The sequence below is a fragment of the Rhinoderma darwinii genome, chromosome 6 (assembly GCF_050947455.1).
Source record: "Rhinoderma darwinii isolate aRhiDar2 chromosome 6, aRhiDar2.hap1, whole genome shotgun sequence".
In the NCBI taxonomy this organism is placed as follows: domain Eukaryota; kingdom Metazoa; phylum Chordata; class Amphibia; order Anura; family Rhinodermatidae; genus Rhinoderma; species Rhinoderma darwinii.
Genome location: NC_134692.1, coordinates 14,275,434 through 14,300,781, shown reverse-complemented (window position 1 = coordinate 14,300,781; position 25,348 = coordinate 14,275,434). Strand labels below are relative to the sequence as shown.

Genomic DNA, 25,348 nt, shown 5'->3' with positions numbered 1-25,348 from the left:
TCTCGTTATTCTCTCCATTTTACAAACCAGAATAAAAAAAACAAGACACAACCAATATTTAATTACAGGAATATGTAGCGGTGTTGAGTAGGCTCCGCAATGCAGCAATGATAGAGTGCGAGCGTTGTATCACACACAAAGCATTTCTCCGTGTAATGGGGTGTCGCACATACATGTTGTTGTTTGATCGAGTTTGCTTCTCAGGTACCTGACCAAAGAAGATGTCGCTGCTGCCTCATTAAGCAAAGTTCAGAGCAGCGGGGGAAGTGTGAGGCTTGTCAGCAGGGAGCGCACGTCGTCCGTCAAAGAAAAGGTGTCTCCGGGTACAGCTGCAGGACCCCCCACACGGTAAGTGCTGCGCACACTGACAGATGCCGTGATCAACTAAACCTCTGCGCCGCGCACATTATTCCTCTGACTTTCCCTTTTTAGACACTTTCATCTTCTAAAGGTTTACAGGAAACAAGAATACAACACATAAAATAATAATACGATACACGAGGCGTTCTGGGATCTGATCTAGCGGGGTAAAGGATCCGCTCTGATTGCATCCACCGCGCGTCCGTGTACCGTAGCTTTAAAAGCTTTCATCGTAAATAAACAGTAGAACCTCCGAGTTTCAGTCTTAAAGGGGATTTCTTTATATTTGGGTACCTAATAGCGCTGATGGTGGGTACCACGAAGGAGCGGGGGCCTAAAGCAAGTATATGTGGTATGCAAACAGTGTGTCTGATCCAATGATTGGCCGAGAGAAAACCAGACCAAGAAAGCAGTTGATGATTGATTTCTTAATATATCTTTATAGTGGTTAGAGCGCTGTTTTTTCCAAATCCTCTGCATAGACCTACTGTAAATGTAAAACATGACATTCTCACTGCCTGCAGCCACCACTAGAGGGAGCTTAGGAGATCCTGCATACGATCTAAAAGCTATGGATTCTTACACTGAAATTTGAATATTTTTTTTTCATTTGAACTCTAAATGCAAAATTAAGCAACTTTCTAGAAAAGTCTTTATTAAAAATGTCTTAACATTTTGCTCTTGTATGTAATTCCTATGCATAGCTAGCTGTGCTGCTGATCGTAACATAGATCTGCTATCCCCCTCCCTTCTCTTAGTGTTACAGATAGCTGCAGGGATAGGGAGGAGGTTGTACACGGCCGATTAGAGTGTGGAGAGGGACGAAAGCATCTAATTGTTTAGACAGGCTGTCTGTAAAAGAGTATAGTTCGGGAGGGAGAGGTAAACGCACAAGCTGTGTATCTATGTAACGTGAGACCAAAGCAGCCACGGCAGACGATTTAGGGGGAGAGAGGAAAAAAATCGCACTCCTTAGCATCTGTGTCAGACAACACAAGGTAGAAGAGATCCCGCATGGGATGTAGAAGAAAGCAGTACAGGAGTGAAGCTGTGCTGAAACATGAGAGCTGGTGAAGACCTCACATCCAGTATGTATTACTGGGAGGACACAAAACTAGGAGCAGGTTGCAAACTGCATATTAAGGAGTCTAAAAATAAATGAAGGCATGAGGATTGCAGCCTAAAACTTGCGACTGAATAAATAAATAAATAAATAAATTTCAGTGCAAAAGTGTCCCTAGCTTTTAAACCGCATGCAGTGAGATCCTTACCTCCCCCTAGTGGTGATTGCAGGCAGTCAGAATGTCATGTTTAAATCTACAGTATGTCTATGCAGAGGATTTGGGCCTCTGTATCAGAAAAAAACGGAGCTCTGACCACTATGAAAATATATTAAGAAATGAATCCGCTCAAAATTTTGGAACTATACACGACATGGTGGTAAAAGCCTTTCAAAATGATTTCAGTTTCTCTGCCGCTACTCAGAGGTAAATAACATCACTGACAGCAAGCAGAGATGATCCTCTAGACCAGATACAATTGTAGCAAACCTTCAGCTGAGAGTAGTAGTCAGGTGTACAGCCGCTGGATATAAACGTGAATGTTTTCATTCACTGACTGCAAGTTGAGATTTAGAAAATGGTGAGGAACTGAGACACAAAGTTTTATTAGAAAGTTGCAGAACTTTATATAGTGATTAAACTCAAAAATCCTTTTATTTGACTTCTCAGCAGCCGAGGATTTTTCTTTCTTAAATAAAACTTTTTTTTAGTTGCTCCAGGATGAGGCAGTGATTTGGGGGAGGGGGGGGGGATCAGTGCGGAGTATGAGATGCTCGTGGAATGATGCGGCAGAGATCAGCGGCGCTCCTTCACTGGAGAATTAGCATACATTAGTGAGAATGATCCCAGAGCCGGGAAGAATCAAAGTCTGAACTTGTTATGTTCGTGTCTCTGGAGACAACAGATCTATTTAGTGTTGCTATGGTGTGTGGCGAGCTGCGGCGGCGGTTATGCAGGTATCGTTTTAATTGTTCAGTCCTCCGTGTAATGAAGTTTGCTCTTCGTATTATTAACAATCGGGCGGGCAGACGGCCGACCTGAAACCACTCTGAAATTTAGGTTTAATATCCTGTTCTGGACAAAGTAATGAAAACGAGAAACCGAGAGAAAATCAATGGCGGCTTGAAAACGGATTCGCAGACTTGTGCTGAGGATTGTTTCTTAAAGGGCTCGTCCCACGATTAAATATTCTAAAAACAAAAACAATTTTTCAATTGGAATTATTTGAGAAAAATTCTCCCGTGTGTAGATATTGCTGTTACATACTTGTTGTGGCGCCCCCTGCTGTTTATTTGATTTACTCCCAGAACGTCCACCTAATGCGAGAAATTGAGAAACTCTTCTGTAGAATCTGTCAGCAGTGGGAAAAGTCCTGTTTATTATATTATTATAGAACGTGTCCCATAAAAGCAGAACTGAGCTGGAAATAGAAGACCCTGAGTCGTTGTCTTCTGTGACGTTCCTTAAAGGAATTGTCCTATCGAGACAACGCTGTCCATATCCGCACAGAGCAGGTTCCCCTGCGGCTCCCATATATACAGGATTGCGAGACAAACCCTTTAATATTCTATCCTGGTTTCCTACGAAGATTATAACATCGGATGATAACCACTAGTGTCGGCCATTACAGTGCCCACAGGGGTAGTCACCCCACTTTTCATTAATTAGTATATTAGTATTAATATAGAGTTCTTCCCGTTTCCTCTCGCCAGGCTCTGAACACAGTTTCTCATTCTTATATCACTTTATTTTATATACATTTGTTATGTAGCATTGACCTTGCATACAGTGAATGCCCCTCCCCCACCTTCACCATCCCGTCGGCTCGATTATGAGTGACCAGTGAATCCCTCTCAGCAGGACGCTGCGTCATAAGTGACAAACGCTGAAGAGCCGTTCCTAAGAGTCACGGTGCTCGTGCGGTGATCCCACTTAGCAATATATTGTATAATGATCAGTTCTGCAACTTTGGGAATCAATTGCTCACTATTAAAGATCTCCGCCGGCTGCCTGTGAATAGAAAACCCATCCTGATCCTGTCCTGCTGACACAGGTGCAGGGCTCGTCAGTGTATCAAAGCTGTTCTTTAAATGGGCCGTCTCATCACAAAATCCCTTATTTAGTTTAATGCTGGACCAGCGATTAGCCAATCTCTAAGTCCGGCTTAAAGCCTATGTACACCTTTGAAAACTATACATATATTTTTTTTGTTAATAAAAATGTGTATCATTGTGTTTGGTGCAACTTTCTAATTGCATTTTATTTGAAAATAATTTTGTACCCTGTATACAGAGCAGCTGAATCCGTCAGATCAGCGGGACTGACGGGTTCAGTGTCAGCAGGTCCTGCATGTAAGTTCATAACTTAGATGTGATAGATTACAGGTGGATCCACACGCAGGACCTGTAGACACTGAACCCGTCAGTCCCGCTGATCTGACGGATTCAGGTCTCAGCGCTAGATACAGCTGCTCTGTATACAGGCTACAAAGCAGCTGTATCTCAAAAAGTAAAAATAATTTTTAATAAAAAGTAATTACAAAGTTGCAATAAACCCACTGATAGACATTTTATATATATAAATTCAGCAGCACTCCAATATAAGCAAAATAAAGTGATTTATTTCATCCATGCAGAGATGCGACGTTTCTGTCCAGCCTTAGGACTTTTCTCAAGGACTTACTACATGGTCCTTGGATCAGCATTACCTGCTGTGCATCCGTTAATATAGAGAAACCTCTGCAGGGGAAATGTAGTGTTACATGCTGGACATGGATGGGTCGGGACCCCCAGAAAAGGGCCGCTCTGTTAGCAGGACCCCTCATCACATCCTTATGCTTTACTAGTGAGATAACGTTTCCAATCCTGCGAGATCTTTGCTCCCCGTTTCAGTACGGAGGTCTAAGGTCATCCACAGATACGAGTGGTTTGTGGAGGTCTTCACCCCCCAGTACCACCAATGACCCCTCCCTTCATCCAGACTATGCGTGTGAATTACTGTGGCGGAGATGACAAGGAGTAGTTAACCTTCGCGCTGCATGAAATGAATTGGCTGCGAAATCCAACATGGCCGATTCACCCGAGAGGTCCTGGACTTATTAATCCAATGTATATGGGGGGCTATAGAGACCGATGATGTCAGAGTCACTGCGGGCGTCCTCCTGGCTACAAGATGTTCTGGGATGTGCAGTAAATACTTTGCACTTGTCTCGTGGTCCTATAATGACTACAGATACGGAATATCCTGTCTGGCCCAGAATAAGCGTATATACAGGATCCGTGTAACGCTGCTCTCCATAAAATGAAGTCTTCATGGCCGTCCATCTCTTCTTTCACTGTTTACAAAGTGTGAATAAATAATTCAGCGCGTTCTTGTTTTACGAGGGTAAATATAGCTTACAAGCTATGGAATATCTGCACATTGGGGCGGGGGAGGGGCGCTCTCAGTCAGACTGCGGTTAAAGCCAAATGGATGGTGACTTTAATGGAAGGAGCGCAATGGGTGATGTGCACAATGTCAGAAAATTAACCGTTCATTTCTAATCCGACTTCCTGAGCGGCTTTCTGCCTCTTATTAGTTTCACAGTATGAAGTGGTAATAAGACGGTGAATATTCTGCCGCCGCTTTGCTGGAACGATTCATTCTCATACAATAATGTTTCCAATATTAGGACCGAAGATGAGAAAGTCGCTGGGTCCCCGCCGGACGCGGAGGCTACAGGTAACGGCTACCTGCAAGTAGTGGACAATGCCGGGAACCCTCTGTGCGTTTACTGCCAGGAACCCTGCCGCCAGGTTACCGCGCAGAAGGATACGACCGCCTGGGACAACCGATTCTGCAGCCGCAAATGTCAGGACGACTACCTGATCCGCTCCAGTCAAAGTTACATGAGGGCGAAAGTGTTTGAGACGGAGCGCGGCGTGTGCCAGCAGTGCTGCCTGAACGCACAGGAGCTGTTCCTGAGCATGCGGGACGCCCCCCTGAGTCAGAGGAAGGGTCTGCTGGAGAGTACCTGGATGGCGCAGCTTCCGCTAGATCAGGTAAATCAACGCTCCCAAACAGATCGACTATTTTATCATCTCACCCACTACAGGACTAATGAGAATTTCCCTGTCAGTTGCTCCTCAGCCGTCCGGTTACTTTCTAAATAACAGCGAATAACAAAGTGATGAGAAGCAACTGACGGGAAGCAACAACACTCAGCCAACCCGACACTAAACCATTATATATTCCTCAGCTGTGTAGATGAATGTCTATTGTTCCCTGTTGTCACCCGTGTAGATGAATGTCTATTGTTCCCTGTTGTCACCCGTGTAGATGAATGTCTATTGTTCCCTGTTGTCAGCTGTGTTCCATAGCTTTGGAAATCCCCAAAGAACATTCGGAGGGTGGAGGGGTTATATTTGGAGGAAGGGGTCAGTTCTTTATCTCCAGTGTCCTGCCCCCTAGTGGCCACAGTATAATTTACCATGAGTAAGACCCCAAGATTTTCTCAAGTAGCTCCAGAGGAAATGTGGGAACGTGACACATTTCCGTTTCGTTACTTTGTATCGTCCTGACCGGTGTCGCTGCTTCTTTCTTGTACAATGTTTCCGGTTCTGTCAGATTTACATGACAATCGCGGTCAGACTGCAGTTTTAATGGCGACCGTCTCCAGTTGCTGCACAGACGCCATTTATACAAATAAGTGACAGCGTTTCATCCAGGAGTCCGTAGATAACGGGGATGTAAGATGTCAGTGTTCGTGTTCTCGATGTGTAACAAGCCGGGTCAGCAAAGTTTGTGTTTGAACCTTCCTCACAGTTGAATGAGCTGATCCGGAACCCCACAGAGGGCCAGTTCTGGCAGGTGGATCACATCAGACCCGTGTACGGCGGGGGAGGACAGTGCGCGCTGGACAACCTGCAGACCCTGTGCTCCGTATGCCACCGAGAGGTAAGCCCTGCGTTTTATTACAGCTTTATGTAACATAGGGACAGATGTAGCAGAGCTGAGATTGTCAGTCTGCTCAACTCCTCAGGATATCGCACCGCATGATCTGAGGGCTTATAAAAGACTGCAGCTAAACCTACTGCGTTACTCTGTGATGGCCCGTGCAGGGGGCGGAGCATGACACGGATTAGAAGAGAGAATTCTTGTCCAGCCCCGCCCCTCAGGCCTTGCAGTCAGCTTAAAGTATTAGTTGTGCCCATAGTGTTCATTATTTCAGAGCAGTAAGGACAAGACAAGCAACGCAGCTCCAGAGAGGTAAATTACTAATTCAGCTCTGCTACATCAGTGTTAGTGAAACAAAATGGAAGTATACTGTAATTGTATATATGTTTTTCTATTCTAAAGGGCCGGTATTTGTTTGACCTGCGACTAATGTATTAAGCATAAGATTAATCGCTGCCACGCATGTTAAAGGGGTATTCCAGTTTCAGCAAATGTTATTTTTCTATATCAATTCCTAACAGTTTTTAAGATCTCTGCTTGCTGTCGTTCAATAGGAACTGCTGTGTAGAAATCTAACATACCCAATTCCTCCCGACAGTTGGCAGGCCCGATCACACATGGGTACTGACTTTTCTCTATTGTATTACCAGCTTAGGGACTCCGCTGCGCAGGAGGTTGACACTAGACGAGGAACTATCGGAGTAACCGCTTATCTGAGCTCTTATACTGCAGGGTGGGGGGCAGTTCGCTTTTCTTAGATGACTACAGGGCCTGGTGTAAAGATGACACTTCCCAGAGTGCAAAATTACCAGAACAAGCTCTGTGCAGACACTGAACAAGCAGGGAATGCTGGAAGATTTCAGCTCTGAAGCCTGCAGAAATGTTCGCATCAAGTGATCGCTCCACAATCCTGTGGCTATGTGTGTACAGCGCACTCGCTGCAGATCAATCTGCTCCTGCACACACAACACTAACCCGAGTGAAGACCAGGAGTCCAGCTGGCCGTGCCGTACACTACAGATTTTGGAGGGCGGAAAAGTCTGATTTTGATAATTTTCTGCTGAAAAAAAAAAGTTGATCTGCCTAAGGGCCTGTTCACATCAGCGTTGGCTTTCTGTTCCGGAGTTCCGTCGGAGGTTTCCGTCGGGTGAACTCCGCAACGGAAAGTAAAACTGAAACCACAGCTTCCGTTTCAGTCACCATTGATATCAATGGTGACGGAAACAGTCGACTGCGCTATTGATTCCGTCAGAAAAACGGAAAACTGCCGGAATGGTGACGAACGGAAACCATTAGCAATGTTTCCGTCACCATTGATATCAACGGTGACTGAAGCAGAAGCTGTGGTTTCAGTTTGACTTTCCGTTGCGGGGTTCACCCGACGGAACTCCGGAACAGAAAGCCAACGCTGATGTGAACAGGCCCTTATTGGATTTTTGCGATTGTTGTCGGGTGACAGTCATTCATATCAAACTTGCTCGGCTTCCAGATCAAGGCAGAGATCGGTGATTTGTCGTTCTATCTTATGACATTCACAGACCGACCAGTTACTCGGAGAAGGGCCGTCTGATATCCCTAAGGTTTGGCCTGGACCAGGGGCAGATCGCCACGCACTCTAATTATTATCGTGGCGCTGCCTTCAGTTATACTACAGCCGGTTGTCTCACGTCGTGTCCGAGTCGCTGCTTTAGTCCCCAGCAGCAGAGGACGACGTTCTCTTCCCGATTGCCGGCTGCGCTGGAGTCTCTGGTTTTTAATTGGGGCAGATTTTATTATTTTTTTCCTGGCCCGTGTTTCTGCCGCCTCGTTATCTGCATTTTCTAATTTCTGGAAATTCTCGATCACTAATGAGGCAATTTGAGTGAGCGGCAGCCGAGATAACTACCTGATGACAACTTCAGAAGCTCCAAGTAGCCGCTGATGAGGCTCTCAATGGCGCTGCTGCCAGCTCGTCCTCGGCTTACAGTACGGTCATTACTGGATCCCACAAACACTTGTTTATTGTAATGTATCTGGATTCTCCGCTGCCGACATCTTACCTGATAATATTACAGAGGGAGGATCTCATTACATCTACATAATAGCAGGAGGGGTCCCTTTAAATGTACTACACTCCTAATCATTCTGTATGAGAAGGTGCAGCTGCGTCCATTATACCGCGTGTATACGGCTCTGTCTTTTTTTTCGTTATTTTTTTATAAGCGACCACATAGTCCGTAGCGCTGCACACAAATCCTCATCAGTCCCCGTCCCCAGTGCAGGTCACAATCTGATGTCCAGTGTCCGTTCATCTCGTGGTCTCAGGACGTTCCCACAGATATGGCCACGAATCCACGCGCGTTACAAGCGCCTTTTGCAGCAGATTTTAAAGCATAAATCGAAGTTCCGCCCCGCAGTTTGTGAATGATTTATTGTAAACGCACATTGTTCTATATTCAATGTGAGATCTGCAAGAAATAAGCCAAGTGTAAACTTGATGCCATGTGACCCGGCTCTCTTCCTTCTCTATATTGTAGAATTTTGGGGGGCAGACGAAGTGATGTCACTGGCTTGTGCCCGCCCTCTCTAGAGATTAAGGGGTTCCTACAGGCACATCCAGTCGCTGACGTCCCGATGTTCACAGTTTGGAGTTTATTTCATTATAATTGACACAGATAGCGACACGTTGATTTGCTTTTGATAAGGAGACTGGAGCCGTCAAACCGTTTCCTTAAAGAAAATTGCAAACGGTGAACGCGAGCTGCTGGGCGAGGAGACGAGCGATAGACGACCAAGTTATAAGGAACAGCAGGGGGAGGGGAACAGAAGAAGAAGGTCACAGGAATCGGCAGGTCGTAGTGAGGAGAACCCCCTGGAATAGAGAAGGACCCAGAAATCCAATGCCAGGGACCATGGGGCATCAATAACGGTCACCTATAACTGTACGGGACTGTTGGAGCGTCCTCTGCTATTATATACTTTTATCTGTATATGAGAGAGCTGGAGCATTTTGACCCAGATCTGCAAGACCCCTGAAAGACAAATGTGCCTAATTATACAGGCATGCAAATCTCCAGGATATTTAGATGACTTGCTATTCTGGATTCTAGGAAAGCTGGGTGACAACCAATACAGTCACCATTACAGCTACAAATATATAACCTAGTATTCCAAAATGTCTCCGATTCTGCAGTGATACGGTCCGTCCGTCCCCCTCCCAATATCTAATTAGGCAGATTTGCTATTCAGGACTGTAGGAAAGCTGAGTGACTACACCTGTTGGCAAATGGGAATGTTGTCACTCAGCCTCTCTTAAAGATAAAACTGAGAAGCTGAAAATACATTTTTTGTAATGGGAAATATTCTGTAACGAGGAAAATAGAAGCTGCAGGAAAATCGTAATAAAGCATTATATACAACAGCGCCACTCTTGTCCATGTGTTGTGTCTGGTATTGCAGCTGAGTCTCATTCAAGTGAATGAGTTGAGCTGTAATACTGGACAAGAGTGGCGCTGGTTCTGGAAGAAAAAAAAAATATATATATTTTTTTCTAATCCTGAACAAACCCCTGAAGGTGAAATAGATTACACGGGATGTTTTTTATAGGTCAGTAAGTGATGGGGCACAAGTATAACATTCATTTTTTTTCATGTCTCCCCAGAGAACGGCTCTTCAAGCAAAAGAAAGGAGTCGATCTAAGAAACTTTCCGTGGCATCCAAGTATGGATCAGATATCTCCAAATTCTTTACCAAATCCTAACATGTCTGTTTCTATACGCGTCGTGTCATAAACCGGTGTTCTCCCTCTCTATATTATGGATAAAATAAAAGATTTGTTTTTCAAGCACATTTTCTTTACACAAGTTTAAGCTGAGGTTATAAAAAAAAAAAAAAAACTGCCAAAGAAATAAGCATTTGTGTGTCAATACCCTCGATGAGGCAGTTCTCTTTCCACCTCTCACAGCAGGAAGTCCTAGCATGATCTCAAGTGCCAATCAAATGCATGTAGTTGAGGAAACTCAATCAGTGTTGATTCTCATGACACAACCTCAGGCCTCATGCACATGGCCGTAGCTGTGTGCACGGCCCGTGAATACGGCACGGATGGCTGCGGAGTGTCATTCATGGGCCGTCCGCAAATCACTGACTGTGCACACATTGATTTCAATGAGCCCGGCCCGTATAATGTCTTGTCCTATCTTTTTGCGCTGCGGGCTCCCGGCCAATGCACAGCCCATGGAAACCACTGTCGTCTGCATGCGCCCGTAGAAATAAATGGGTCCACATTTCATCCTCACTTTTTGAATTGTGGAAGTAAAAAACACGTTCGTGTGCACGAGGCCTAAAGCTTTGACAGTCCGCAGACGATTCTGTCATGAGAAGGGAAGTTGTGGGTTTGATTGACAGGGGGTGGAGTTTAATTGATCATTTTCGTCTTAATGGATCGCAGCTCCGTGTGATCTTATTATTATATTGTATTTTATCAGTTTGATGTTTTAATGAGAGTCGGAGAGCAGCATCCACGGACTGGAGATCACACTTGATGGCATTACTTGTGGACAAGTGTCGGCTGTAAGAATCTTTTATGGCCTTTTCCCCCCCCCCCCCCCCTTCACAAGTGATTTTCAGCTTCGCAGTGATGTTCCCAGACAATGCCCTACTAATTATGTCTCTATTATGATGCCAAGTGGAGTCCTGCTACCATTCCGCCCCTGCTGAACCGCACAAGCCACTCGACAGACTGAGATGTAATTGGTCAGTACAGTAGGTCATCCATCAGTCTTTTACGTATAGATCGCAGTCGCACCAAGGATGGAGGAGTCCTCACCAATGGCTGCCCAGATACATCAACCATGGGAGGCGCTGGTCATAAGGTCAGGTTCATGCAATGTAAATGTTTCTGTTCTATATAGTGGACTAAATACATGTGTAGGTGCGACCGATAACAGATAAAGCTGAAAATGTATAAAAAGATGGAGCGGCTCCGAGAATAAAAAAAAATATATTATTATTAAAAACCAACTAACCCGTTGTCTGCAAGAAACCTCCAAACGATCGTTTTCATCACACAAATAATAACGGAGGAGAAATTGTCAGCAGTAAAATGTTCAGTTAATAAAATCCTCTAAATAATTAATGAACAAAAAGACTAATGAGGAAACGACCCAATAATAATAGGAACGTGTCACCAAAGTGGCTGCAGCTCGTTGTCAGGATCTGGTTACCGGCACGATCTGGTCTCCTCTTCTACATTTATTGTTATTATTGAACTACCTGAAGTGTCGCTCCGTTCACAGAGGATGAAAATCGCTGCAATTATCACATCAAAAATAAAAAAATAATCCTAAAAAGTAGTAGAATAAAGCGAAACAACGATCAGTGCCCCTTTCTAGTGCCTTTTCATTTGGCACAAAGTTGCGACATATCAAAATAGCGCACGCTACATAGTATACGTGGTGCAACTCACGGGATACGCACTACCCTCGTGCCACCTCATGCCCATTCTACCCCACAAATGGTGGAGTCATAATTTGGTGCAATTATTTAGCCTGCCATCTTTAATGCATCTTTTTCCAAATCTGTCGAAAATGGCACTAAAAATTAAAAATATGACATGTTTTTCACTTGCAGCATTTTTCTACCACAAATTAGTGCATTTCATGTGATGAATGTGCCCCATGGCGTGAGTAGGAACTCCTAATCTCCTATTGTTTTACATGTAGCGTAAGACAAGCCCCTTAGATGCCCTTTCTAAAGCCTCGACATTTACGGGCAGAGCACGGACGTGGCCGTCACCGAACACTGACAAATACACATGAAAACATTCAGACTGCGCTGATCACACACAGCAGAGATAAAGTTGCGACACTGAAACATCCCACAAGATTGTCAGAGGTCCCTATGACGGAATAATATATTTTTTCTCCATTCCCTGTTACTTTAAATTACCACCGTCACCAAAAAGAACTTGTTCCCAACACCCCTCCTCCCAATTCATTCCCAGTGACTGACACTCGAGTGAACAGAAAGGTGAAAGACGGATAACAAATCTAGAAAGAGGTGTTAAAAAAACCAAAAAAACATTTATGGCAATTTATAATCTGTAATTAAAGTCTGAAATAGAATATAAATAATTACAAAGCGCATATATTTAAAAAAAAAAAAAAGAGAATGAAACCGAATACGCTTCACTTAGACTCTGTTTTCTGGAATTTACTTATTTTTGGGTCTGTTGGATAAGCCTCATTCACTGCAGTGCATCTCATCCCTATTTGGAAGGTCCTAAATACGGAGCTGATGTCATTTTCCATAGGTCACTTATGCTTATTGTACTAGAAATGTATTTTGATTATTTTCTTTTTTAAACAAAGTGCACTGCCAGTGTTGTGTGGTTCTCATTGTTTACACTGCTGAGCAGCTCAGTGTGGGAGGGGCTACAGTACAGGCAGTATGATTGACAGCTCTGTGCTGCTGTAGAACCATTTCACCTTGTGACATCCATGGTGCAAATGAGGGAGAATTCAAGGCACCGGTGGTGTAATCCTGCGCAGCTTTTGGATATAAATGAATCATAAACCAACCAATAAGGCGCTTGCGCTTCGCTGATACTTAAAAACCGTTAGTTTAGGACTCCGTTACATGGTCGTATTTGAAATCCAGTCCCGAATAAACCTGCAAAAATTAGGATTGATTCTAGCAACGGGAAGAAGGAAAACCCTTGAACGACAAAATCCAAAAGGGAGCACTGACCGCAAATCCAGGCGTGCAAAGAAAGTGCCCCCAGAGTTTGGCGCTCATAGGATAATGAAGTGACTGGCGTGGCGTTCCTGCACAGTGCGCCCAATTAAAACTGACACTGTGTAAATTGCACAGAACTCTTCCCACCCCTGGACTGGAGCCGTCTATTTCGGTTTTTCCCCCACCTTGTTCTCGAGCTTTCAGATTCCCTGTACAGGGTGTTAAGGTTCCTGAACCGGAACATGTCGGCGTTCATCTTATCACTTATCTTGATATATTTACCACTTTTTTTTGTTAACGACACGTTCATCTGCCGCTATAAGTTCATTAACGCCTCGCTGCCAGCACCATCAAATATATTCTTACATCTTCCGGAAAAACAGATATATATTTTTAACAGATTGCAGAAGCCAAGGGGTTAAAGAGTAAATTATTTCAGCTGTGTGACGCCCAGCGCCAATTCCAGCCTTAAAATAGATATTTCCACTTGTTTCCATGGCAGCAAACACTGTACGGTTAAATCTATCAATAGCCATAAGCGGGGCTGGGAAAATATCACCAGTCAGTGGGGAAAAAAAAAGTTAATAATCGCAGAGAAATAGCATCAGTCCCTTTTAGTAGAGCAATTTATAAGAGATCGTCCCGGAGTCCCTAAATCTATAGGCTCTGCTGGTAAAGAGGAAATACCCGGTACTTTCCTCCTCATTCTATAGAATAGTTACATTTATTACTACATAGACAACGGGTGTAAAAACATAAGATGGGTTCCGGCAGATGATGACCTTTGTCGACCTTCACAATTTTGACCAATAGCATTACATAAAAAAAATGACAACCATAAACAAAGATCAACAACTATTTTAGGTTAGGGCTCCATGGAGGCGCAGGGACGTCTGCAGGATGCGTTAAAACGGCGGCGTTACCGCACCTCTACATCTAATTGGAGTTCTTTAAAAACGCTGTGACAATTCTTTCTGTAGTGTCGTAGAACATGGAGTTCCGTAAATTTTTTAGTAAATGTAAATATAATGCCTATTTCATGTATTCCACAGGACGCATGTGACACAAATCTAGAATTTTAGGCTCGCTAAGGCCCTGTTCACACAATTTGTTTTTGCAGGCAGAAAAATTACCAGATTTTGACCTGCCGGCAGAACATGTGCCGCGTTTTTCGCCCACGGGCAAAAAAACGGTGCGAATATCGCTTTCTCGGCCTCCCAGTAATGTCAATGGGAGGTTGGAGATGGAAATGGCAAAAGAAAGGGCATGTCGCCGCTCGCGGGAAAAAAATGCCTCCGCCTCCCATTGAAATCAATAAGAGGTGAATTTTAGTGCTTTTTGGCAAGGTTTCCATGTCAAAAACAGCGCCAAAATACTCTGCGTGAACTAGCCCTAAGACTCTGTTCACACTTGCATTTAGCAGTGCTTTTCTTGCAGTCAAAAATATTGGAAACCTGACCTATGCCATTAAAGCCAGCGGGGTCTATCAGGGTTCGCAGGTATCCAGTGTAACTGTTAGGCTATGTTCACGCGCTTAACAAAAAACGGCTGAAAATACGGAGCTGGTTTCAAGGGAAAATAGCCTCTGAATTTCAGACGGTTTTTAAGGAACTTGTGGTTTTTGCGGCCGTTTTTGGAGCTGTTTCTATTTGGAGCTTGTTCTATTGAGTCAATAAAAAATGCCCGTGAGAATGGAAAGCCTTTTTTTCCCCCATTGAATTCAATGGGCAGATGTTTGGAGGCGTTCAGTCCCAGCATTTTTAGCAGTTTTTTTTAGGGTGTTTATAGCTGACAATAGCCCATGTGAACATGCCCTTGTGGGTCCATTATAAACAGAAGCCATGATGATTGTGTGAACAGATCCCACACGGTCTTATTTTCTGGCCGTATTTCCTGAGAGGTTTTCTCCCCTGCGGGGATCACTTTTGTTTTTTGGAGCATGGACAGTAAATCCTGTGTGACCGAGTCCTCGCCCAGCCCTTGTATTTCATTTTCCTGCCTCCATAATTCTAGATGATTCTGTGTATTTGACCTGCGGGTCCTGCCAGTCTTCAGTATCCTCAGAGCCGTCTGTAGCCCAGAGACACAATCTTGGCTGTGTAGATCTGGGACTGTCTCAGGCTGCGTGATCGATATCCAGCACAGAGCAGGTTGTTGTAATATAAACTATTGACAGAAGCTGCAATGAAACCAGATAATGGAATAGAACATCGATCACATCAGCCATCCCCGCATTACTATCCTGGTATACGGAGGAATAGTGAGGGATCTGCAGACAGTACAGAATAGAACAATGGTGACGCTGCCCTCACCTTACCAGAGACCCCATCACTTCTCCGTACGACGCTCGCACAGAAACGGCCCAACAATCAGGTCAATTACTGAGAACTCTTTATTTTACAGTCGCAAAACGAACCAAATATAATGTTCAATATAATACGAAACCAAAGCGCAAAGTCTGGTAACCGACACCGGGGACCGCGGGGACTGCAGAGCCGCACACACGACAGTTCTTCATAGACATTAAATATATAACTCGGCCGCTCCAGATCAGGTCAATGTGCTGGATAAGGGGGACACGCAGGGGACGGTGCTGGATAAGAGGGACACGCAGGGGACGGTGCTGGATAAGAGGGACACGCAGGGGACGGTGCTGGATAAGAGGGACACGCAGGGGACGGTGCTGGATAAGAGGGACACGCAGGGGACGGTGCTGGATAAGAGGGACACGCAGGGGACGGTGCTGGATAAGAGGGACACGCAGGGGACGGTGCTGGATAAGAGGGACACGCAGGGGACGGTGCTGGATAAGGGGGACACGCAGGGGACGGTGCTGGATAAGAGGGACACGCAGGGGACGGTGCTGGATAAGAGGGACACGCAGGGGACGGTGCTGGATAAGGGGGACACGCAGGGGACGGTGCTGGATAAGGGGGACACGCAGGGGACGGTGCTGGATAAGAGGGACACGCAGGGGACGGTGCTGGATAAGAGGGACACGCAGGGGACGGTGCTGGATAAGAGGGACACGCAGGGGACGGTGCTGGATAAGGGGGACGGTGCTGGATAAGAGGGACACGCAGGGGACGGTGCTGGATAAGAGGGACACGCAGGGGACGGTGCTGGATAAGGGGGACGGTGCTGGATAAGAGGGACACGCAGGGGACGGTGCTGGATAAGGGGGACACGCAGGGGACGGTGCTGGATAAGAGGGACACGCAGGGGACGGTGCTGGATAAGAGGGACACGCAGGGGACGGTGCTGGATAAGAGGGACACGCAGGGGACGGTGCTGGATAAGAGGGACACGCAGGGGACGGTGCTGGATAAGAGGGACACGCAGGGGACGGTGCTGGATAAGGGGGACACGCAGGGGACGGTGCTGGATAAGAGGGACACGCAGGGGACGGTGCTGGATAAGAGGGACACGCAGGGGACGGTGCTGGATAAGGGGGACACGCAGGGGACGGTGCTGGATAAGGGGGACACGCAGGGGACGGTGCTGGATAAGAGGGACACGCAGGGGACGGTGCTGGATAAGAGGGACACGCAGGGGACGGTGCTGGATAAGAGGGACACGCAGGGGACGGTGCTGGATAAGGGGGACGGTGCTGGATAAGGGGGACGGTGCTGGATAAGAGGGACACGCAGGGGACGGTGCTGGATAAGAGGGACACGCAGGGGACGGTGCTGGATAAGGGGGACGGTGCTGGATAAGAGGGACACGCAGGGGACGGTGCTGGATAAGAGGGACACGCAGGGGACGGTGCTGGATAAGAGGGACACGCAGGGGACGGTGCTGGATAAGGGGGACGGTGCTGGATAAGAGGGACACGCAGGGGACGGTGCTGGATAAGAGGGACACGCAGGGGACGGTGCTGGATAAGAGGGACACGCAGGGGACGGTGCTGGATAAGAGGGACACGCAGGGGACGGTGCTGGATAAGAGGGACACGCAGGGGACGGTGCTGGATAAGAGGGACACGCAGGGGACGGTGCTGGATAAGAGGGACACGCAGGGGACGGTGCTGGATAAGAGGGACACGCAGGGGACGGTGCTGGATAAGAGGGACACGCAGGGGACGGTGCTGGATAAGAGGGACACGCAGGGGACGGTGCTGGATAAGAGGGACACGCAGGGGACGGTGCTGGATAAGAGGGACACGCAGGGGACGGTGCTGGATAAGAGGAACACGCAGGGGACGGTGCTGGATAAGAGGGACACGCAGGGGACGGTGCTGGATAAGAGGGACACGCAGGGGACGGTGCTGGATAAGAGGGACACGCAGGGGACGGTGCTGGATAAGAGGGACACGCAGGGGACGGTGCTGGATAAGAGGGACACGCAGGGGACGGTGCTGGATAAGGGGGACGGTGCTGGATAAGAGGGACACGCAGGGGACGGTGCTGGATAAGAGGGACACGCAGGGGACGGTGCTGGATAAGGGGGACGGTGCTGGATAAGAGGGACACGCAGGGGACGGTGCTGGATAAGAGGGACACGCAGGGGACGGTGCTGGATAAGAGGGACACGCAGGGGACGGTGCTGGATAAGAGGGACACGCAGGGGACGGTGCTGGATAAGAGGGACACGCAGGGGACGGTGCTGGATAAGGGACACGCAGGGGACGGTGCTGGATAAGAGGGACACGCAGGGGACGGTGCTGGATAAGAGGGACACGCAGGGGACGGTGCTGGATAAGAGGGACACGCAGGGGACGGTGCTGGATAAGAGGGACACGCAGGGGACGGTGCTGGATAAGAGGGACACGCAGGGGACGGTGCTGGATAAGAGGGACACGCAGGGGACGGTGCTGGATAAGAGGAACCTGCAGGGGACGGTCCCGTACCAGGGCGATACCAAGAGCAGGATAAGCGCTCTGAGGAGGCCAGAACATATTAGTGGCCCGTGTACCTTCCTCCAGCCTGTAATAGAATTAGACTACAGGACCAAAACTCTGTATCGAGACCCTGCACCCCAGGACCTGAGCTCAACACAGCGACCCCTACGCTGTGACTGATGATACAGAGCTTGGGTTCTGGGGTCCAAACACTGGACCTGACTTATATAAAATGACACGGTACCCCAAAACCTTACCAATGAACTGTGACACTGAACCCCAAAACCTGCGACAACGAACAGGCTTGGTGACTCCGCAGTGATTGATACCCAGAACATGTATGCAGCTCCCCAATACTAAACCACAAGACGCCAGGATTGGACTTCAGCGCCGCGACACCTCAATTAGTTCAATCTCCAATTGTTGGTGCATCCTGAAAAATACCTGAGGGGTCTTTTGTGGATTAATATAGGGCTGTGATCCCTACAATTTCTGTCCACACATTAGTTCTCAAACATTAAAACACTGGGACATTATTAGGGACAAATATGTAAAACTGTGGTCTCTGGAGATCGCTACTGGCACGGGCCCAGCTGCCCCCTGCAAAGGCCACGTCAAATGTGGGACATTTGTGGGTTATTAAAAAGGACGAGATACTTATATAATACTTAATAACATTTAATAATGGAAAATCCAAACAACCGCCGCCCGACCGATGAACACATCACCCTGATATCTGGAAGGAGAAGCGAATACTCACACAATGGTCACAGATCCCTATGGAGAGCGCACACTATAATGCAAATAACATATGGACGGCACGGAGACATCAATGACCGCTGCAGAGCATCGCTCTCCTTCCATTGCCATAAATAATATGACCGCAGAAGAGACAGATCTCAGTAGTTGGGTGAAGGACAATCCATGATTCCTTCAGAATAAAATAGGGACCAGATTTGCTCAGTGCCCTGTAGATAAAACCCCTCAGATGTCACTCGTGTACCCAGAAAATGAACTATAGTGATCTGACTAACAAGCAGAGGAGTCCGTTATGTTAATAAAGCCACGTTTCACCATCACCTGGAGCTGCGTCATAATAAGCCCCCGACTAGCGCTCTGCGCAGACCTATAAGGAGTCGCCGCCAGCGTCCATGAGGATCCGAGAACATTAGAAGAAAGACGTATCGGAGGAGAAAGCGCCGGCGAGTCTGAAATCCTCCTTGGTAAGGACACTGTACATACGTTGGGGCAAAGCCTTGGAGTAGGGGGCGGGTCTGGGGATGGTGGTGCGCAGGATGACCTCACGGCCGGTGGGGGAGGGAAAGTCCGTTCCGGAAAGCAACTTCTTGTCATCTGACGTACCAGACTTCTTCGGATCTTCTTCCATTGGGGCCATTGTTGCGACCTGAGAACCAGAACAGAGGATGAGCGAGTAATACAATAATACGGGCACAGCCGTACAGATATCATCACCGAGTATCCAAGTGACTGAACATAAAGGACTCATCATGGATGGTCTACACTCACGACAAGACAAGAGGGTCACGACTGTGATACATGGGGCCTATGGCAGTCACTTCAGTCCGAGCACCGCGTTCTTGCGTGATCTCCCTGTGTTTTTGTGTGGGATACACAACCTGAAAATGTGCCGGGATAATAAAAAAAAAAGAAAAAAGGACCCTGTGTGTTCTTTCTATAGTGGAGCGAGGAGCTGTCATAGATATCCAGATAGTCGGACATGTTAGAACGTCTGTCTACGCCGATGGGTGATATCAGTAGCCCACACCATGGAAAGGTGGTCGGACCCATCACTGGAGCATTATAAGCTGCATATCAGGCCACATATACCAATAAATATTTGTGACTAAGTCCACGGCCATCAAGATTAGAATAGTCTTTTTATCTTCCAGAAACAGCGCCACTCTTGTCTATGGACTGTTTCCGGTATTGCAACGCAGCCATATTCCTATCCCCAAATTCTCCATACTCTATTTTAGATCTGGAGTTGTCACTCACTTACTAGAAAGGCTCGAAAGTTTAATCCCAGCTGCCAGGGAGAGAAAAATGGTGGCTGGGAGAAGTATTTTTTTCAATAGAGACTTAGGGGCGAGGGGGTCAATGATTTGGAAGGCTAATTGCCATGATTTGGAGGTAACTGGTCCTGGCGACCTGATGTTGTGTGTCCGCTGGGGGCGGCTGTGTGTGTTGGAGTTACATCTTGTCCGTTATGGATGACGATTACTTTGTTAGTAGGTGTTAGTGAGAAGAATGAGGTGCAGCTTCGGGCGTCAGTATGTGATCCCCTCCTCCGCTCATTTACACACCAGTCATGGGGTTAGGAAATGAGGTAGAAATTCGGGATGTTACCTCATCAGAAGATTCAGTCAGCTTGAGAAAGGAAACCGTAGTAAGAGATAGAAACAGTCAAGCCGAGGACGGCTACGAGAGGTTAGACAAACAGTTTAGTACATGCAGCATGACATTACGGACATGGACACATTCACGGGAGGCTAGGGACGAATGATGATGGGGGAGGGGGTGATGGACATTCTTTGAAGGCTGAATTTTAACAAACAGATACAAATTATGATACAAAATAATATATATTCACACTAGAGCTCAGCTGTTGTGGAACCACAAGACGCCGCCCGCTACGCCAAAAAGTGGTTGACCAAAACTGGTTTAGCCCTTTCACTTTTAGGGTCCTGAGAAGCGAAGGCTCTGACTATCCAAGGGGTCCAACAACGTAGATATGTGGCAACATTCATTGCCTGGAGCTCCCTTCCACCAGTGATTCAACCCACCCATCCTACCACTGGACATAGGCACATCCCGCACCTACCGGTATACAGGCCAGTACCATGCAGAATCCATGCGACGTCATTATGTGATGACATCATCTCCACCACACGGCAAAGATTTCATCAGAAATACAAACTGATGGCCTATGCATAAGATCGGGTGTGTGATCGGTGAGGGTCTGACCCTCGGGACCCATGATCATCAGAATGAAGGGGCACTATGTCTGTAACAGTGAAGAGGCCCAGACACTCATGCGAGCACCACAGCCCTTTAATTCAGCTGATCGGTCGTGTTCTGGGGGTCAGACCCCCTCCAATCACACACTGATGGCCTATCCTAATAATAAGCCATTACTGTCTTTGCTGAAAAAACCTTTTAACAGAATCTGAATGTGGCATAAAGGTCTGATTGGTGGTCACTCAGCTGATTCTGTATCTCCCGACTTTAACGGAAACTGGAGCGCAGCCACTTCTCTTCTGGAAAGCTGTGTTCTTGTGATTGGTGGGGGTCTCAATAGTCAGACCCAAACCATTTAGACTTTTATGGCATACCCAAACAACTTGTGTTTCTAGGTGATTTGTGCAGTGTGACCATGTTACTGGCCTGTCCTTATGAAGGTTAATGGGGTAATCTCTTCAAACAAAGCCATAGTATATCGCTAGGAGATGCCATCACTTTGTGATTCGACTGCTGGGACCACCACCGATCTTGAGATTGAAGGAGCGTAGAGCTGCTTTAACACTGCGACTGCTCCACGGTTTCCAGTGAATGGGGTTGTGCTGCAGTTCCCTGCACAGCCGGAATAACTGAGAAGAAGCAGAGCTAAATCAGCGCTTTGGCCCCTTTCTTCACAGGATCGGTTGGGGTTTTCGGCAGTCGCACCCTCCATTCCAAAGAGGTGCCATATCCTAGATATGCCATTGCTCTGTGTGATGAGAATACCCCTTTAAGCGTTTGTTCACACCTACAGCATCCGCATTTGCTGTGTGACTGACACATCATGAATTTTCTAGGTTTTCTTGTTGGACTTTTGATACATGGGAGATCAAACTGCAGACGACCACGGATCGGTATGAGAATATCCTAAAAATAACTCCTAATACAATTAAAGCATAAATAAGACTCTAATAGGCTAGATTTTGGAGATAAGCGGTCCAGGAGTGTCTGTAAGGCTTCGTTCACATCTGTGCCAGGGTCCCGTTCCGTCGGAACAGGACCCTGACTGACACAAACGGAAACCAAAGGTTTCCATGATTTCAATGGTGACGGATCCGGTGCCAATGGTTTCCGCTTGTCTCCGTTGTGCAAGGGTTCCGTCATTTTGACCGAATCAATAGCGTAGTCGACTACGGTATTGATTCCGTTAAAATGACAGAACCCCTGCACAACGGAGACAAGTGGAAACCATTGGCACCGGATCCGTCACCATTGAAATCATGGAAACCTATGGTTTCCCTTTGTGTCAGTCAGGGTCCTGTTCCGACGGAACGGGACCCTGACACAGATGTGAATGAAGCCTTAGCCGCTGATCCCTTCTGCTCTGTGACATGTATGTTATTGGAAACGCTAGGACTTGCATGTTTGTTGATAAGATGAAACGACTCCCAGTTTGTATATACATCCATTCTATCTATACAATAAGTAATAAATCCTGTGATAGGAAACGATCGCCGTACATGAGTCAGGATGTCTGTGGACGGCCCCGCAGTGAAAGATAATGAGAGGACATTAATCAAACATGGAAAAGGTGTCCTTATCTTCCTTCACGTCGGAGGAGAATAGAACGTGCGGTGGCGGCGGCGAGGAGACGCATTATAACTGGTTCCTCCCATGTTCTCCGTTATTAGACAGGCTGCAGATAAGCTGTAGACAATGAGGCCGGACTCACCCGCTGAGCGCTGACAAACATCTTGTGGATGATGGTTCCGGCCGGCCCCCTGCACGCCCCGATGATTGGCACTTCAGGCTGTTCAAGAAGACAACTCACAAACCTGTCACAGGGAAGAGATCAACTGATCAGTGATGACAGCGGAGGGAGCGAGCCTCAGAGGGGAATACATGGAAACATCCGGCCGAGATACTACACAGGACAGAATGAAAAGCTTCACACAGAGAACATACCCCTCATCATCCCGCTGCAGTCATTCACATCACAGCGACCCCCTCCCCTCACCAAATATCAAAATCACCATAAAATACAAGTCCGCAGTCGTCCTTCTCGTCAAGCTGTTACCATTTCTATTCAGAACTTCTCAATTATATCTGTGCCTGGAATTACAACCAATATGGCTGCCATTAGAACGGCTTTCTCAGGCTCCTGAATGGCTCGTAGGCCTAGTTATTATGTCGTGATATGGGATTTCCTGCTCATGTTGTAATGGTAGATTTACTGGTCGTCACCCGGATTTCCCAGAAATGGCCAAAGAGTGTGGAAAACAGATTACATGTGACTTTCAATAGAAGGTGCACTTGTTTTTTTTCCATAAAACGGATATTTAACCCCTGTAGCAGGTCAGTAAATCCCATCCCAATCACTCCACTGCAACATAGAGACCATTGGTCAATTTCGGCATTTATATTAGTGGCTAAACCAGACGGGACAATTATAAGCTGCCATTTTGGGTTTTAACCCCTTGCCGACAAGGGGAAGTACGGGCGCGCTCCATGCTGAGCGGGTGTATGTTACAGCCAAGACTTCACTGCACCGGGTGGAATCAGAGAAAACTTCAAACCCGCACATCTAACCACTTAGATGCTGTGGTCAATAGCAACCGCGGCATCTAAACCCCCCCCCCCACCACAGCCCATCGGCCCCCACTTCGAGGCAATCGCAGGCTGCCGATGGTTGTTCTGGGAGCCTAATGAAGGTTCCCAGGTCTGCCATATTTGTACTCTTATTAAGCCCGAAAAGTTAAAAAAAAACCTTTTCACTTATTTCCTCTAAAGTACTGTAAAAATATAAGAATTTACATAACTGGTAATGCGCGTCCATAAAAGTCAGAACTATTCTAATATATAGTGGGGGTGAACACTAAAAAATAAACATTTTAAAAAGACAGAATTGCTGTTTTTTGGTCACCTCCTCTCCTACAAAAAAAGAAATAAAAAGTGATCAAAAAGTTTCATGTATCCCAAAGTGGCACCAATAGAAACTACAGCTCGCCCCGCAAAACACAAGTCTCCATACCGCTCAATCGACGGAAAAAGAAAAAAGTTATGGCTCTCAGAATGTGGTGACACAAAACTAATTTTTTGTAAAAGCAGTAAAAAAAAAGAAAAAGAAAAAAACGACATAAATTCGCATCGTTGTAATCGGATCAAGTTGTAGCATAAAGTTAACATGTCAATTTTACCACACGGTGAATGCCGTAAAAACGAAACCCAAAAAACAATGGAGGATTTGCTGTTTTTTGCCCATTTCACCCCACAAATAATTTTTTGTCCCAGTACAATATATGGCAAAGTAAATGGTGCCATTAAAAACTACAACTCGTTCTGCAAAAAACGAATGTCTAAAGAAATATAAAAAGTGTTATGGCTTTCGAAAGGCGGGGAGGAAAAAACAAAAATGTAAAAACGAAAATTGGCTGCGTCTCTAAAAAATTAATGAGAAGCATGCGAGTCGTTCTGTTCTCGTCCAAGGACCAACACTATCCTATGGACCGCGACCGATACCACTGTGATCCATCTGGAAGAGAGCGGCTGCGGCCATATTGAACTCAGGAGCCATGTTAGAGGACGGATATCAGACGCGTAAAGGGGTTGTCCCAAATGAAGAACCGTTGTCCATATGTCCTATTAGGGTTTTATGGATATTATAGAGAGGGGTACCCGCTCGGAAACGTCCTATGAGCCACTGCAGAAAGACGGCTCAACAAATTGTTCTCGCCCTGGCAGCTTCAGCCCATCAATGTATTACATAAACAATTAATTTGCCTCCAGTGCCCATTTTAGGGGAAATGTGTGACCCCGTGCAGATTTCACTTCATAGGAGATGATATCTCTGGGGCGGCTTGATTTTGAGAAATGGGACCAACTCTTTTAAACTGGCCATAGACATGAGATTCCAGCCAATCGAAAGATGGACGGTCAGAAAATGAGATCATAAGACGATATCACTGCAAACATTTACAACCATGAACAGTCAAAGTTGCCAGATGCCGCAAGGAAACATTCCATGTCTATGGCCAGCAAGTCCCCCTCATCCCGCCATGTATGAGACTGCGGCGCGGAGCTGTATCGCGTAGCCCATTGTTCTAGACGTCAATCTGTACTCTCGCCCATAATGTGAATGTGGAGTAAATACTTTTCTAGATTCTCCTTCTCTTCTGCGTTTTCACATCGATCTGTCCCGAACTTTGCCTTCAGTGACCGAGCTCTTGCGATGGTGGCCTCCACACTCAAAATCTGGTTGATGATGTCCTGAAAATTGCAAAATAAAAAATTAAACGCCACAAAATCCTCTTACGAGACTTCCCCCTCCCAAGTGTCCGGTCACTCACCTCCAACTTCTTGTCTTCGGGACTGTGGAACCAGAGCACTTTGCTAGAATGAGAGACGATACGTTTTATCGAGGACTTCACAGAAGGGATGTCTTCAACTATTTCTGTAGAAAGATCAGAGGATGTGAGTA

The 25,348-nt window shown here is 46.6% G+C and overlaps 2 protein-coding genes across 7 annotated transcripts in view; one reads left to right on the top strand and one right to left on the bottom strand.

The window, feature by feature from the left end:
• The window catches only part of ZRANB3 (zinc finger RANBP2-type containing 3), a 179,056-nt gene extending 168,877 nt beyond the window's left edge, over positions 1 to 10,179 (top strand). For all 4 annotated transcript variants that reach the window (XM_075829205.1, XM_075829207.1, XM_075829204.1 and 1 more), the window contains 4 exons: positions 205 to 348; positions 5,092 to 5,461; positions 6,225 to 6,356; positions 9,997 to 10,179. In XM_075829205.1, the coding sequence (XP_075685320.1) occupies positions 205 to 348; positions 5,092 to 5,461; positions 6,225 to 6,356; positions 9,997 to 10,095 (745 nt within the window). In that variant the 3' untranslated portion in view covers positions 10,096 to 10,179. The remainder of the gene's footprint in view (positions 1 to 204; positions 349 to 5,091; positions 5,462 to 6,224; positions 6,357 to 9,996) is intronic.
• An 8,391-nt stretch (positions 10,180 to 18,570) lies between these two features.
• RAB3GAP1 (RAB3 GTPase activating protein catalytic subunit 1) overlaps positions 18,571 to 25,348 on the bottom strand; it is an 83,979-nt gene continuing 77,201 nt past the window's right edge. For all 3 annotated transcript variants that reach the window (XM_075829198.1, XM_075829199.1, XM_075829200.1), the window contains 4 exons: positions 25,218 to 25,321; positions 25,022 to 25,137; positions 22,604 to 22,706; positions 18,571 to 19,318 (listed from right to left, as the gene is read on the bottom strand). In XM_075829198.1, the coding sequence (XP_075685313.1) occupies positions 19,082 to 19,318; positions 22,604 to 22,706; positions 25,022 to 25,137; positions 25,218 to 25,321 (560 nt within the window). In that variant the 3' untranslated portion in view covers positions 18,571 to 19,081. The remainder of the gene's footprint in view (positions 19,319 to 22,603; positions 22,707 to 25,021; positions 25,138 to 25,217; positions 25,322 to 25,348) is intronic.